We start from the raw sequence: 14,501 nt of genomic DNA, 5'->3' as shown, positions 1-14,501 counted from the left end.
TAGTAGACGATGTGGGTTTCTCTCTCTCTCTCTCTCTCTCTCTCTCTCTCTCTCTCTCTCACACACACACACAGACACACTCTCTCTCCTTCTCTCTCTTTCTTTTTTTCCTCCACTTCTCTCCCCCCCCCCAACACCCCCTCTCTCTCTCTTTTATTCATCCATCTCTCTCCCTCCCTCCCTCTCTCTCTCTCTCTCTCTCTCTCTCTCTCTCTCTCTTTTTTTTTTCCCTCCCTATCTCCCTCTTTCTCTTTCTCTCTCTCTCTCTGTATGTATGTATGTATGTATGTATGTATGTATGTATGTATGTATGTATGTATGTATGTATGTATGTATGTATGTATGTATGTATGTATGTATGTATGTATATATGTATGTATGTATGTATGTATGTATGTATGTATGTATGTATGTATGTATTTATGTATGCATGTATGTATGTATGTATGAATGTATGTATGTATGTATGTATGTATGTATGTATGTATGTATGCATGTATGTATGTATGTATGTATGTATGTATGTATGTATGTATGTATGTATGTATGTATGCATGCATTCATGCATGTATGTTTGTATGTACGTATGTATGCATGCATGTATGTATGTATGTATGTATGTATGTATGTATGTATGTATGTATGTATGTATGTATGTATGGCGACTGGCGACCTATCGCCTTATTACTAACGTCCTATAAAATATACATGAAACTCATACAAAATCGACACATGCAATGGATTGTCGACACGGAGAGACTGTCACTTTCACAGAAAGGTTCATTACCTAGAAACGGGCTACAAGAACATGTGTTTTCGTTAAAATGTGCAGTATCAGATTTTTTACACTCATCGGGAAAATTATATTTATGCTTCGTAGACATAAAAGATGCATTTGGAAGTATAGATCACGAATTCATGCTACGTCAACTTAATGAATATTCATATCCTTCAGTATTCATCAACATTACTAAGGATACTTATAACAAAGCATCATTCCAAGTAAAAGTCCGAAATCACCTCACAAATACAATCTACAGAGGCAAAGGTATAATCCAAGGATGTCCATGGTCTGTAATTGTCTTTGAACAAGGAATAGATAAATGGCTAAGATCGATCGAACAAAACCATACCTCTCCGCAGATGCCACTCCCCATCCAAGGTTACGTTGACGACGTCACGTTACTAGCAAAAAGTGAAGAAGTAATGAATCAATTGTGCAATAAAACAACTCAATTTATGAATGCAACGGGAATGAATATAAAACCCCAAAATGCGCCATAACATCTGGCCAACGTTCAGGTAACAAACTGGAACAAAAAATTCAAATTACCAACAGTAACAATACAACAACATGAAATACCAACATTAGAAAAGAAGAATTTTACACGTATTTAGGACACAATATCAACCTGACAAACAAAAGTGATGAACATCAACGAAAAACGATAATCGAAAAAATTTAGAAACAATATGAACCTTTTAGATGTTTCCCCTCTGCCGTCTTCAGCCAAACTGTGTCTTTTGAGTTCAATGTGCTTTTCAATTCTAATGTTTTATTTTTGTAATCTCATGTTTACCGAAAAGGACCTTAATGAAATTGAAAATATAATTGTGAACAAAGTTAGAAATTGGTTACATTTAAATAATTCGAGTACAAGGTCATTCATGTTTTGTCCAAGATCAAAAGGTGGTCTCGGGGTACCAAACCCTAAAATAATTTATTATGCAAAACACCTATCCTTTGCCCTGTCCATCCTCAATTGTGACGATGACAGTGTGAAGATAACAGCCACAAACAGCCCGAACCTTCATCTAACGAAAAGAAAAATTCTACGCGCCTCATTAGACGAAAACGAAGAAAACACTTTTGCCGGTTTTTGTCACAACGGCAAACGCCTTCAAAATAACACAAAAGTTAATTGGCCAAAGTCATTTTGGGTGGATCTTTTTGAAAAGTGTATCCGCCAAAATGTTTCCTTAATAAAAGATGAAGATTATGTGATGTCTGTACAGGCTGATAGTGACGTCAGTTGTTCTTTTAAGTCCCCAAAATGTTTTCAAAACTTCCTTAAAAGTGTGAGACTGAATGAGATAGCTACCCATTTCCATGAACTGGCGTCCCAAGGAAGAATTGTTAGAGAAGCCACTGGGGTAAACCATGCTCTCTCCTCCAGTTTCATATTCAATCATAAATTCCCTGACGAAATTAGAACGTTTGCTATAAAATGCCGCTTGCAGCTTCTCGAGTGCGACAGTCTACTTCATACATATTACCCATTGTCGTACTCCAAAGGCTGCAAGATCTGTAATCATCCGTCAGATACGGTATCTCACGTTGTAAACGGATGTACAAAATTCAAATTAATATATCAAAAAACGACACAATAGAATTGTTGACATTATTTTTGACAAAATACCTAAAAAACGACACTACTCAAATTTTCAAAGACACATTCACCAGACCAAGTTTTTTCGACAGTGACAAATCCTCATTTAATACTAACAGTAATCGACCGGACATTTTAAAAATCAACAAAGAAATGAAAACAGCCCAAATTGTTGAAATTTCAGTCCCATTTGATGCTCATATTAACAAGTCATTCCAAACTAAATTTGAAAAGTACTTTCCTTTATGCATGGAAATAAATGCTCTTGGATATAAATCAGAGGTTATCGTTCTTTCTGTGGGTAGCCTCGGCTATGTCCATGGTAGATTTGTGAATGGCTTAAAGATTCTGGGCATTAAAAGCAAAGAAGCAAAAGTCCTTTCAAAATATATAAGCAACAGTGCCATCATTGGCTCTTACAAAGTTTGGAGACAAAGATGTAAAATTCATCATAATTAGTAGCACTACATATTTAATAATATAGATATTTGTCTATTTATATATCCCTCTATCTATATGTATCCATCTATTTGTCAAATATTCCAAATATATCAATTTGTATATGATTGTAATAATCGATTTAATTTTTCATTACTGTTTATTATTATTATTATTATTATTATTATTATTATTATTATTATTATTATTATTATTATTATTATTATTATTATTATTATTTTATTATTATTATCATCATTATCATCATCACCATCATCATCATCATCATCATCATCATCATCATCATCATCATCATCATCATCATCATCATCATATCATCATCATCATCAACATCATCATCATCATCATTATTATTATTATTATTATTATTATTATTATTATTATTATTTATTATTATTATTATTATTATTATTATTATTATTATTATTGTCATTATTATCATCATCGTAATTATTAGTACTGTTGTTATCATAACCACAATTATCAACATTATTATTAATATTATAGTGATAGGGATTATTATTATTATTATTATTATTATTATTATTATTATTATTATTATTATTATTATTATTATTATTATTATTATTATTATTATTATTATTATTATTATTATTGTTTTTATTATTATCATTGTTGTTGTTATTATTATTAATATCATTGCTACCGTTGTTACTTTCATCGTCGTCGTCTCCATCACCGCCATAGCCACCACTGTTATTGTCATCATCGTCTTCATCATCATCATCATCGTCATCATCATCGTCTTCATCATCATCATCATCATCATCATCATCATCATCTCATCATCATCTTCATCGTCATCATCGTCATCATCGTCGTCATTATCATTATCATCGTCATCAACACTAATATCATTATTACCTCTGGGACATTCTGTGGCAGAGTCTGAAACTTCACTGTTCAAATTAATACTCCAGCTCTATACATTGTACATTATTTTAGGAAATGGTATTATGTCAATGAATATGTTACCCTTGTTACATTATCATGTATATTTCCTGAAATAAACAATTTTGATATGTATGTATGTATGTATGTATGTATGTATGTATGTATGTATGTATGTATGTATGTATGTATGTATGTATGTATGTATGTATGTATGTATGTATGTATGTATGTATGTATGTATGTATGTATGTATGTATGTAAGTGTGTTTGTGTGTGTGTGTTTGTGTGTGTGTTTGTGTGTGTGTGCAAGGCTTGATTGATGGGCGTATGATATTCTCATTCTAGTTAAGTCAGTCGAAGGAACAGATCAGTCATTTGACACGATTGCATCCAATGTTTAAAGGAAATAAATGCAATGGATGCTCACTCATAATATTAAAACCTCGTTTAAAACTCGCATCGATACATGTTTTAGAGTGGCTCATGAAATAAACACCGTAATAAAATACTCTTAATAATTATCTGATATCTTATTGTGTCTTCTATTTTTTTTACATTAAAAAAATCCTACTCACATTGATAATGCGAGGGATATGGAAAGGGAGTGGAGGAGGTGGGGGGAGGGGGGCGTTGCTTTGGGATATCTAAATAATTATGTTTGACTGATTACCCCCAACTTGTCACAAAGTCTCGATCTTGAAGCACCCAATTTAAAGTCTCAGGTTTGAGGCTTTTTGGAAAGCGTGTATGTGTGGGGGTGGAGTTGCAAAATGTACGACAGTATCAGTAAGTATTCTGCTACAAGACTACTCAAATCGTAATGCTAAAATGCAAACATTCCTATTATTGTCACTTATTTTTCAGAAATTCCAAGCACTAGACCGGAATCTCACAAAGAACAACAACATCAACAACTACAACAAATACAAAGAATCCAAACGCACCTACAGTAATGATGAAGTCTTGGTGGTCACCGCCCACCATTTTGGTTTTGCTGGTGGTCCAATGGTCCGCCGTGATGGTCCAGGCAGGAAGCATCTTCTGTGATGACTCGGAGCTGTGCCGTAAGTCAATCTTATTTGTTTGTTTGTTTGTTTGTTTTATTTGTTCGTGCTGTTTACCGATCTGTGTCTGTGTATGTGTGTGGTAGGAGTTAGAATGGGACATGGACAACCTTGAGTGCATGCATTCCAACCGAAATTAATGGCTTTCTAGACATTGAATACGTTTTACAATATTTTGGCACAAGCGAATTCAACATTCATTGTGTTTTACATAGTTATGGAGTGATTCTATGTATAGCTGTGTCAGACTAATGTGACAAGCTCACAAACTGGAAGGCTAAGCAAGTTTGGCAGGTAGGCATGAACTGAAGGTTGCCATGGGGTGGGAGAAAAATCTGTATCATTGCCACCTGTTACACATGACGGATAGGGCTTGATTGTCTCTTGTCTACCAGATAGGACTGTAAATTAATACCATCATATTTTTCACAAAATAGAAACGTTTCACCCATTTGTATGCTAATCTCATGGCAAACTCGATACAATCAGTAATATCTGGCAAGGTAAGGCGCCAAAGGCTCTTTGTTGACAAACTTTGAGGTACACTGATGCCACGGCCTGTGTAACTAACAGTTACGGGTCCGAAATTCGTCTATAGTGAAGTGATTTTATTTTCTCTCTGAAATATCGGGCTTCGAGTTAACGGAACCTGTGGTCATGATTGATGTGTAAAGAGTATCCATACTTGCATTCGGAAAGAAACATTCTTGTTGATTTTCATAATCCATATAAGATGTGTTGGTGATGTAACCTATAAACATGTTCAATTCAATCTCCCATCCCATATCAGTACGTTTGTGTTTGTGGTCTTCCGTGTACATATTTGTTCTACAAAGTATTTGTTGTCTTATAAGAATCAGATCAAAATTTTTATATCACCGGAGAATAAAACTAAATAAAAATGAACGAGCTATGATGAATTCACAGAGAATGAAAACCAGAACAAGGTAAACAGTATGGTACTCTGTCCGTTGCCATCGTTAACTTATAGCCTGACACTAGAACCCTCTAGACTTAGAGTTTGACGTCAATTTAAAGGTTTATACAGCGTCTAGTGAGTTGTTGTTAGTAGAGCCCGAGAACACAAATGCTTTCATTGGTTGAACTAGTGAATACAACTCACGATTTGTTTTCTTTTGCGGCCAAAGACTTGTCTTTTGACGTCATTTTATTTTTTTTGGTCAGACTATAAGTTGACGATGGCTACGCTCTGTCACCTGAACAATTCTTAAAATATCATTTAAAGATGTTGGCTCTTATTTAAAAAAAAAAAACAACTTTTATTCTTCTTCCTGCCCTTCCTTTTGCCTTTCCATGTTTGTGGTATAATGTTTTTATCAGTTATTATTCGGCGTTTCAGGTCTTGGAGAGGTAAATTTGCGCAAAAATGATTTGTTGCAGCGGATTTAAACAGAGTATATTATTTGACCGACAGCGGATACGTACAGCAGCAGCAATTATTTTTGAGTGATTGCGCAAACAAAATGAGATTTTATTTTGAGCATTTCATCTCTTTTACGAGCTGTATTTTATTGAATGCTGAGGCAATTTTGCGGATGCTAATACAATTTCCTTAGCATCCCCTCCACCCACCACCAACCCATAAACATATATCATGATAACAGCGTCTATATTAAAACTTGATGGTTATTGAGCGATTACGCAAATGGAATCATGCTCCCTTTTTAAAAACGTTTCAGAGCTTATAGACACAAATTTATAAATTGAAAGAAAAAAAATAAACTGCTTGCGCTCGCATTACCATTTGGACTTAAAAGCGATTGCTCACATTTTTTAAAAAAATGCCATTTTTGTGTTTTGACTGCTCCGATAAAATATAGATATTTTGCAGCGTTTTATGTCTTATAGATTCTAATACTTAAATTAAATGCCGTACTCACGAAAAACTCGTATTTAAAGATTTGGTTATAAAACTAATCCTTCATATATCGATCGATTTCAATGACTTCGCGAAGTCACAAGTTTGAGATTTTTTTTGCCAAGATGAGGGTCATTTAAATCGATTGATATTAGAAGGACAAGTTTTTTTGGGCCAAAATTTTAAATAAGTGTTTTTCCAGAGTACGACAGTTAACTGGTTAAAACAAACTTAACAAGTAAATAAAGCAAGCACCTTTATTTTATGATGGACGCAAACTGCTTTTGTCATTTTTGGGTGATTATACATAAGATGAAGTTAATGATTTTGCATTTTGAGCGTTTCAGGTCATGTGAATTCAGCGCTAACTAATTTGCCAGCGTTCTTAATCACACATATTTAACATTTTAGTTTGCATGCAACAATGTTTAGAAGATGCAGAATATATTGTATATATTTTAAAGTGAATATTTGAATAAAACATTTCTTGAGCGTCAGACATTTAAGGATCAAATTAAGGAAAGATATATCGACTAGACAAAGATTACTGTAAGCGCCCTTAAGCATGTTATTTTTTATGTGGGACTTTTAAGCGAGATTTTTAAAAAATGCTATGATTCGACATATTATGATATCCTTTTAGAGTGATTGCCCAATGCATACACAAAAATACACACACACACACACATACACACACACACACACACACACACACGTGCGCGCGCGTACACAAACGCTTTGTGTTTTATATCATGTTTGAAGTTCGTTTAAGCAAACTTTTGTTAAATATAGTGATTATTTTGTGACCGAACGGGCGAATGAAATATTGTTATTTTGAGATAGGCAGCTAATATACTTTTGGGTTTCTAATGTGTGTTTCTATTAGGATAGTAGAAACTAAAACAATGGTAACCCCTAGACTTGTTGTCTATTAGATAGATTACAACACCATCTCTCTCTCTCTCTCTCTCTCTCTCTCTCTCTCTCCCTCTCTCTCTCTCTCTCTCTCTCTCTCTCTCTCTCTATATATATATATATATATATATATATATATATATATATATATATACACGCCAAAACACCTTTCTAGAACTTAAGGTCTATTGACTGACGATAAGATCTATTTTACAAATTGGCAGCTATTATGTCACGGATATGGGTAGTCAAAGGTAAGATCAAAATATGCATATTGTATAATAGAAGGACTGGTTTGTTTTGGAAAAATTTCATATGCAGGACCCCGAGTAAATTGCATTTTCCAACTTTTTCTCTACCATTACCCCAATTGTTTTTTTTTTTTTTTTTTTTTTTTTTTTTTTTTGGGGGGGGGGGGGGGGGGGGTCAATTGTGAGTTCATGACGTATCTGTCCTGGTTACGTAAGTTGTTGAAATGTTTTGCACCTTGTTACGTTGGGATGAAAGGATGGATCGATCAATGTATGGATAAAGATGTAAGGAGGATTATTTCAATGTTCTGACGAAACACGTTCTTCAAATCTTAGCCAGAATTCGTTAACTTCAAATATCGATCGATAAAGTTGACCCCGACTTGTCAACATGTCTTAACCCTTTCCTTACCAACTATAGAAAAATCGTCACATTCGTTATGATACAACCAACATTTTTCTTATTCAAATGTCTCTTGTACATCATAAAATTTAAAGAAAATTAACAGTGTGTTGTATATAGAGCATGTTTAGCTAAAGAAATTATTTATCGCAAGAACTTACTGCTATTGTGCTGAAGTACCAACAATATATCTTTGTGAAGTTTAGGGGAAAATCCTGAAAATGCCTGGTAAGGAGAGAGTTAAACTAGAAACTTCAAACAAGTCCTCAAATTTGACGATTTGTGACAAGTTAGAGATGATCTAAATCGATCAATAACTGACGGAGTAAATGTGTCTTGTAAACATGAAAACAAAAAGTTTTGTAAGTGTAAGACACTGTCTGAAGAAATTCAATATCAAAACCTCAAAACGGTGTCATGTTCGTGGCCAATGGATGCCATATTGAGTTGACCTTACATTACCTTGATTCTGTCAACGCCAGGAGCGGAGACATCGATAGAATGAAGATGACGTCACTCAAGCCTTTGTTATTATATTTTGTCATCCTTGTTTGTGATTGATTCTCACTAAACTGTATTAACCAGACTATAAAAGTTCATGGTTACACGTAGTTTTGTGTGTTGGTCCGTTATACTTCCGGATAGCAATGTTGTGAACTTCTTAGCCAAGCGCATACTATCTATAGCCTGATACTAGAACCCTCTAGGACTTATAGTTTGACGTCATATTTTAATGTTGTGCAGCATCTGGTGAGTTGTCGTTAGTAGAGCTCAAGGAAACAATAATTCCCCTGGTTGAAATATTGAAAATAACTCACGATTTGTTTTCTTTTGCGGCCAAAGACTTGTCTTTTGACATATTTTGGTCAGTGTCAGGCTGTTAGTTTACGATGGCGTCGGCCAGGAGGCACATAAGGCCGAAACAGTTTCCCCCGGTTTGCTCCGGTCCCTTGCTTCAGTTCTTACCCGCTGCCAAGAGTTATATTATGCCAGCATAATTTATTTCCTTCTCCGCCATTTTGCGCCATGTTTTTTATTTTTTGGGCGTCCTTTTGTCCTCTGTCCTCCTGGTGTCCATCCCATCGTTATAGTGCAATCAAACCCATTTTCCGTTCTCAATACACGTCCAAGAATATTAAACATAAGCTGGGAATAGCATATAGATAGTATGCAGATGACGTCACTCATGCCTTTGTTATTGTTTTTGCCATCCGCGTTTGTGAGTTGTTCTCACTAAACTGTATTAACCAGACTATAAAAGTTCATGGTTACACAGAGTTTGTGTGTTGGTCCGTTATACTTCCGGATGGCGATGTTGTGAACTCCTTGGCCAAGCGCATTCTATCTATAACAGCAGATAAAAAGTGATGGAATTGACAGAAACGTCAGTGCAATGGTAAAGAGGAAAGATGGAACTGGATTGGACATTGGATATAGATAGTTCGAAGATGACGTCACTCTGGTCTTTGTTCTTGTTTTTTGCCATCCGCGTTTATGAGTAATGCTCACTGAACTGTATTAACCCGACTATAAACGTTCATGGATACACACAGTTTTGTGTGTTGGTCCGTTATACTTCCGGATGGCAATGTTATGAGCTTCTTAGCCAAGCGCATACTATCTATAGAGTTAACATGATGAGAATGGTGAAACTTTAGTTTTTGTTACTGTAAAGAAACACAATCCATTGCATCCAATAGGCCATAATAAAAGTATCCAGAGCTTCGTATTTTTTACAATAGATATATTTTTTAAACCCTCTCCCTACCAACTATAGAAGAATCGTCACATTCGTTACGATACAACCAACAATTTTTCTTATTCAAATTTCTCTTGTACATCATAAAATTTAAAGAAAATGAACAGTGTGTTATAGAGCATGTTTTGCTGAAGAAATTATTTATCGCAAGAACTTACTGCTATTGTGTTTGAATGATAAAAAATATATTTTTGTGTTAGTTGGGTGTTGAAGTTTTGGGGAAAATCCTGAAAATGGCTGGTAAGGAGAGAGCTATACATGTAAAATACCTCAACATAATACCGTTATCAGAGATAACCGTTGTGCGGCTATGTGGTATGACATTCTCTTTCTGATCGGAAGGTCCTGGGTTCGAGATTCATTCGGTGCATAGTTGAGTCCTTGGAAAATGCTCATTACTCACATTCTCTCATCGGACTCAGTTGTAAAATGTGTACCTTGCCGTTAACAGCGTTGTCTCTGTCGGGAAAAAAAAATTGTAAAATCGCCAAACAGACATCGTGTTTCGTTCTAATACGATTCGATAGTCTGATGTCACGTTCCCTAGCAACGAGCAGCTTGGTTCTAAACAAAGAAAATCTGTACTAGAACTTTTTCACATGTTATGTGATCAGAATGTATAAAAGTCAAAATATGATCAGATTTATAATGTTTTTCTCCTCTGGATACACGTATATGCTCGTCGGAGAAGGATATCATAAGGGCGTCCGCCATTGTTCCGATAGTTTAGAACCAGTTACTAAGTTACTATGCGTCATTACGAGGGAAGTGGCGTCACGACTGTTGAAGCCTATTGTGATGCGTTGCTGTTGGGACCCTTTGTAAAGCGCTTTGAGCTTAGTGGATATTGCGCTATATAAAGCTCAAGCTCAAGTTGTTTTTTTGTTTTTTTAGAAGGCGTGTCTCATTATTTGACTCGACAAGACTTAACAGTCGATCTTAAGACGATTTGTTCTACTTTTGTCTCTGCACAGCCAATCAAAGTACCGATTTTGAATAATTTTGGAATTACTGTAATTTCCTTCGATGACAGAACGATAGAATAATGAAGGTCTGAAGTCGACGCCCACTCGTGTGACCACTTCGTGCATTCGAAAATAGATACAAAATAAATGTAGGTGATTATTTAGCATAATAATGTTTCCATTGAAGGCAAGTCATTCGATACTAATATTATGTTGTGCACATAAGATAATTTCCATTTTATTGTCATAACCTTGGACACCGCAAATATATAATATGAAGAGGAGTTAATGATCAAAAAGACGTATACTGAACATTTTCCTGTAATACAACATCATTCTGATCGACTGAACGTCCTACCGCGTATGTCGCAGATGAGCAATTGTATAAATAGAAGACAGATGAATGGGTGGATGGATAGATGGATAGAGGAAAATATAGAGACAGATCAACAGATTAAAAGATAGTTAAATTAATAGCCTATATATAATATATATATATATATATATATATATATATATATATATATATATATATATATATGTGTGTGTGTGTGTGTGTGTGTGTGTTGGTGGGTACTTGTAGATATGCCGACTGAATAGCCTCTCATGAGGAACAGAATCAAATGCTTTACTGAAATCAAAATATATAATATCAATACATTTACCATCATCAATCATGCTGGTAAGACAACTTCAGATAGAGTGCTCCATCGAGTCATACCTCGATATTTAAAAAAAAGGCTAGAAATCATTTTAAAAACAATAAAAACATCTAAGAATAACACACAAAAAACAAACAAACAAAAAAAAAAGAACAAACAAACAGAACACAACAACAAAACAAGACAAATATAAAGACCAAAAATAAACCCCAACAAAACAAACAAACAATAAAACAAAACGAAACAAACAAAAAGAAGAAAAATCATAACACCCCTCCCTCTAAAAGCAAACAATCAACCCATTCCCCCACCCAACCAAACAAACTAAATACAAAACAAAACAAAACACTTTTAAAAAACAAACCAGAACCCCCCTTCTCACCCCCCCCCCCCCAACCAAAAAGCGAACAAAAACAAGAAACAAAATAAAAACAACAAAACCTGCTTCCTACGGTAGGTCAAGAAATAATACCATTGTTTCTTCAGGATTCGAACCTACTATCATTGGATTAATTATTCCATTGTCAGCTTACACACAGATAAGATGGTAAAATCAACGATAAGTGATTTGTCACATAATTAGATTCAATAGTCTGATGTCACGTCGCCCAGTAACGGCGGCCATCGTGGTTCTAAACAAAGAAAATCGGTACTTTTTACTATTCCTGCTGGCTAGAACTTTTCATATGTCATGTGATCAGAATGTATAAAAGTCAAAACATGAGCAGATTTATAATGTTTCATGCTCGTCGGAAAAATATTTCATAAGGGCGTCCGCCATTGTTCCGATAGTTTAGAGCCAGTTACTATGCGTAATTACGAGAATAAAAAGTACCGACGTGACATCAGAACATCGAATCCTATTGTCAATGTAAAAAAAAAAAAAAAAAAAAAAAAAAAAGGGGGGGGGGGGGGGGGGGAGGGGGACCTTTGAGAGCTAGCTAGTCTTAGTGGCATCAACCATTGGCCTTAGTCACGACCCCATTCCACGGTATTCATTTCATTTATGACTTGTATATTCTTGGATAAATGGATAATAATGTGATTTATCGAACGAAATAGATACGCAAATTAAAGAGTGGACTAAAACGTGCCGCAGGGCATGAGTTATTCGTGGACTTATAGTATATTTATAACTTCTACACAATAATTTAAACTGTAACAGAAATGTAAATGTCACTGTCGTAGATTTGTTTCCGTTTCCTGTATCGAACGATTCCTGTCCTAATCGCAAACGTCATGAATAATTACTTACGAGGGGGGGGGGGGGGGGGGGGGCATATGTGTTGAAAGTCTGAATTAGATATAATGCCTCTGGAACCAGCGCCTGTAATTGCTGTCTTTGTCCGGAAAGAAAGTGAATCTCGGATATAAGAATAGAAATTAGTTTATTACAAGAAGTAAGAAGACAGTCTCCATTCCCCACCCCCGGCGTCTCTTTGGGGTTTTTTTTTCTTTCTGGCATACTTCATAGAATTATATTTAAACTGTCATACGATATTTGAGAAAGTCAAGAGTTCGTGAACGTTGCGTACTCTATTAGAAAATAAAAAGACACCAAAAATATAATAGGATTCAGTAGTCTGATGTCACGTCCGCCCAGCAACGAGCAGCTTGGTTCTAAACAAATAAAATCGGTATTTTTTTATTCTTCATGCTGGCTAGAACTTTTTCATACGTCATGTGATCAGAATAAATAAAAGTCAAGAACATGATCAGGATTTTAAATGTTTTTCTTCCTCTGGATACACTTTTATGCTCATCGGAGAAGTATTTCATAAAGGCGTCCGTCATTGTTCCGATAGTTTAGAATCAGTTACTAAGTTACTATGCGTCATTACGAGGGAAGTGACGTCACGACTGTTGAAGCCTATTGTGGTGAGAAAAATCGTCCGTCAATACGAAGTCCCACTTTGTGAGTTATTGACTGGATGATGCTCACTCATTTGAATCGATCCTTATTTGAAAGAAGAGTCTTGAAGACCCAGGTTTGAGAACTTTTGAAAAGATGAGGGTCATTTTAATCGACCGATTATCATAATGTAGCAATGACTATCCCGCACAAATCTTTGGGCCTCTTTTTCGCTCACGAAGTGCCCGAATTCGCGTCAAAATATTGGACGAAGCCGTTTCGTATATGCTATTTTAAAAAATTAATTACGACGTGTTTTATCGATGAATATGACTGAAAGTTGGCACACAGTTAGAAAAAAGGTCATTATAGATTATGTCAAGCGACAAAATTCGTGCGATTACCAGAAGACCGTTAAAAATAGATTTTTACTCTTTGGAGTAAAATATTTCTAAAACTACGGGCGTGGAGGTTTTGTCGCTGACAAGGTAATACATGAACATTTCTTCTTTTTGGTTGTAAAATTTCATATGAATATGGCGAGTACTTTTCCCGTATTTTACAAAACACCATCCTTATTTGCTCTTCAAGTTTCAATCTTTTAATACACTTATTACGCAATATACAACCAAAGGTCGAAAAAAAATGCCGAAAAAGCGTCCCATATTTTCGCGTTTTTTTTCTCTTTGCGGGTCATCCAAATAAATGACACCTTTGAAACTGTATAACTTGTTTATTTATGAATGGATTTTCAAAATTCAAAAACATTTTTGCTCAGTGGAGATAGGGCTTTGATTTTAAACAAAAATTTCCTCAAAAGAGAAAAAAAAAACATTTTTCATAGTCATTGCTACATAATGTCGTTTTACAGGAGTTATGTCTCGTCCTACATTCTTAGTGTTGCTTTGAGCACATTTAATATATATTGCGTTATATGAAAACTTGGGTTATTTATATTATCGTCTCTTTGACGAAAGTTGATTTCCG

The 14,501-nt window shown here is 35.0% G+C and overlaps 2 protein-coding genes across 2 annotated transcripts in view; one reads left to right on the top strand and one right to left on the bottom strand.

Annotated features, from left to right (window-relative positions):
- LOC144978250 (uncharacterized) overlaps positions 1 to 14,501 on the bottom strand; it is a 165,347-nt gene that overhangs the window by 122,224 nt on the left and 28,622 nt on the right. The window lies entirely within an intron of this gene.
- Positions 709 to 4,717, top strand: LOC144978939 (uncharacterized). Its single transcript, XM_078925557.1, has 2 exons — positions 709 to 1,048; positions 4,629 to 4,717. The coding sequence occupies exons 1-2, from the start codon at positions 709 to 711 to the stop codon at positions 4,715 to 4,717; spliced, it is 429 nt and encodes a 142-aa protein (XP_078781683.1).

This window comes from Berghia stephanieae, chromosome 8, assembly GCF_034508935.2.
Source record: "Berghia stephanieae isolate SIO BIC M18660-M18661 chromosome 8, UCSD_Bste_1.3, whole genome shotgun sequence".
Classification (NCBI taxonomy): Eukaryota; Metazoa; Mollusca; class Gastropoda; order Nudibranchia; family Aeolidiidae; genus Berghia; species Berghia stephanieae.
This window is presented reverse-complemented; position numbering and strand designations above follow the sequence as displayed.

Bases quoted from the DNA above. Each gene is read 5' to 3' on its own strand.
- LOC144978939 (XM_078925557.1), top strand. From the start codon at position 709: ATGAAACTCATACAAAATCGACACATGCAATGGATTGTCGACACGGAG. The intron at 1,049-4,628 runs GTATAATCCAAG...CTTATTTTTCAG, and splicing joins TACAATCTACAGAGGCAAAG to AAATTCCAAGCACTAGACCG.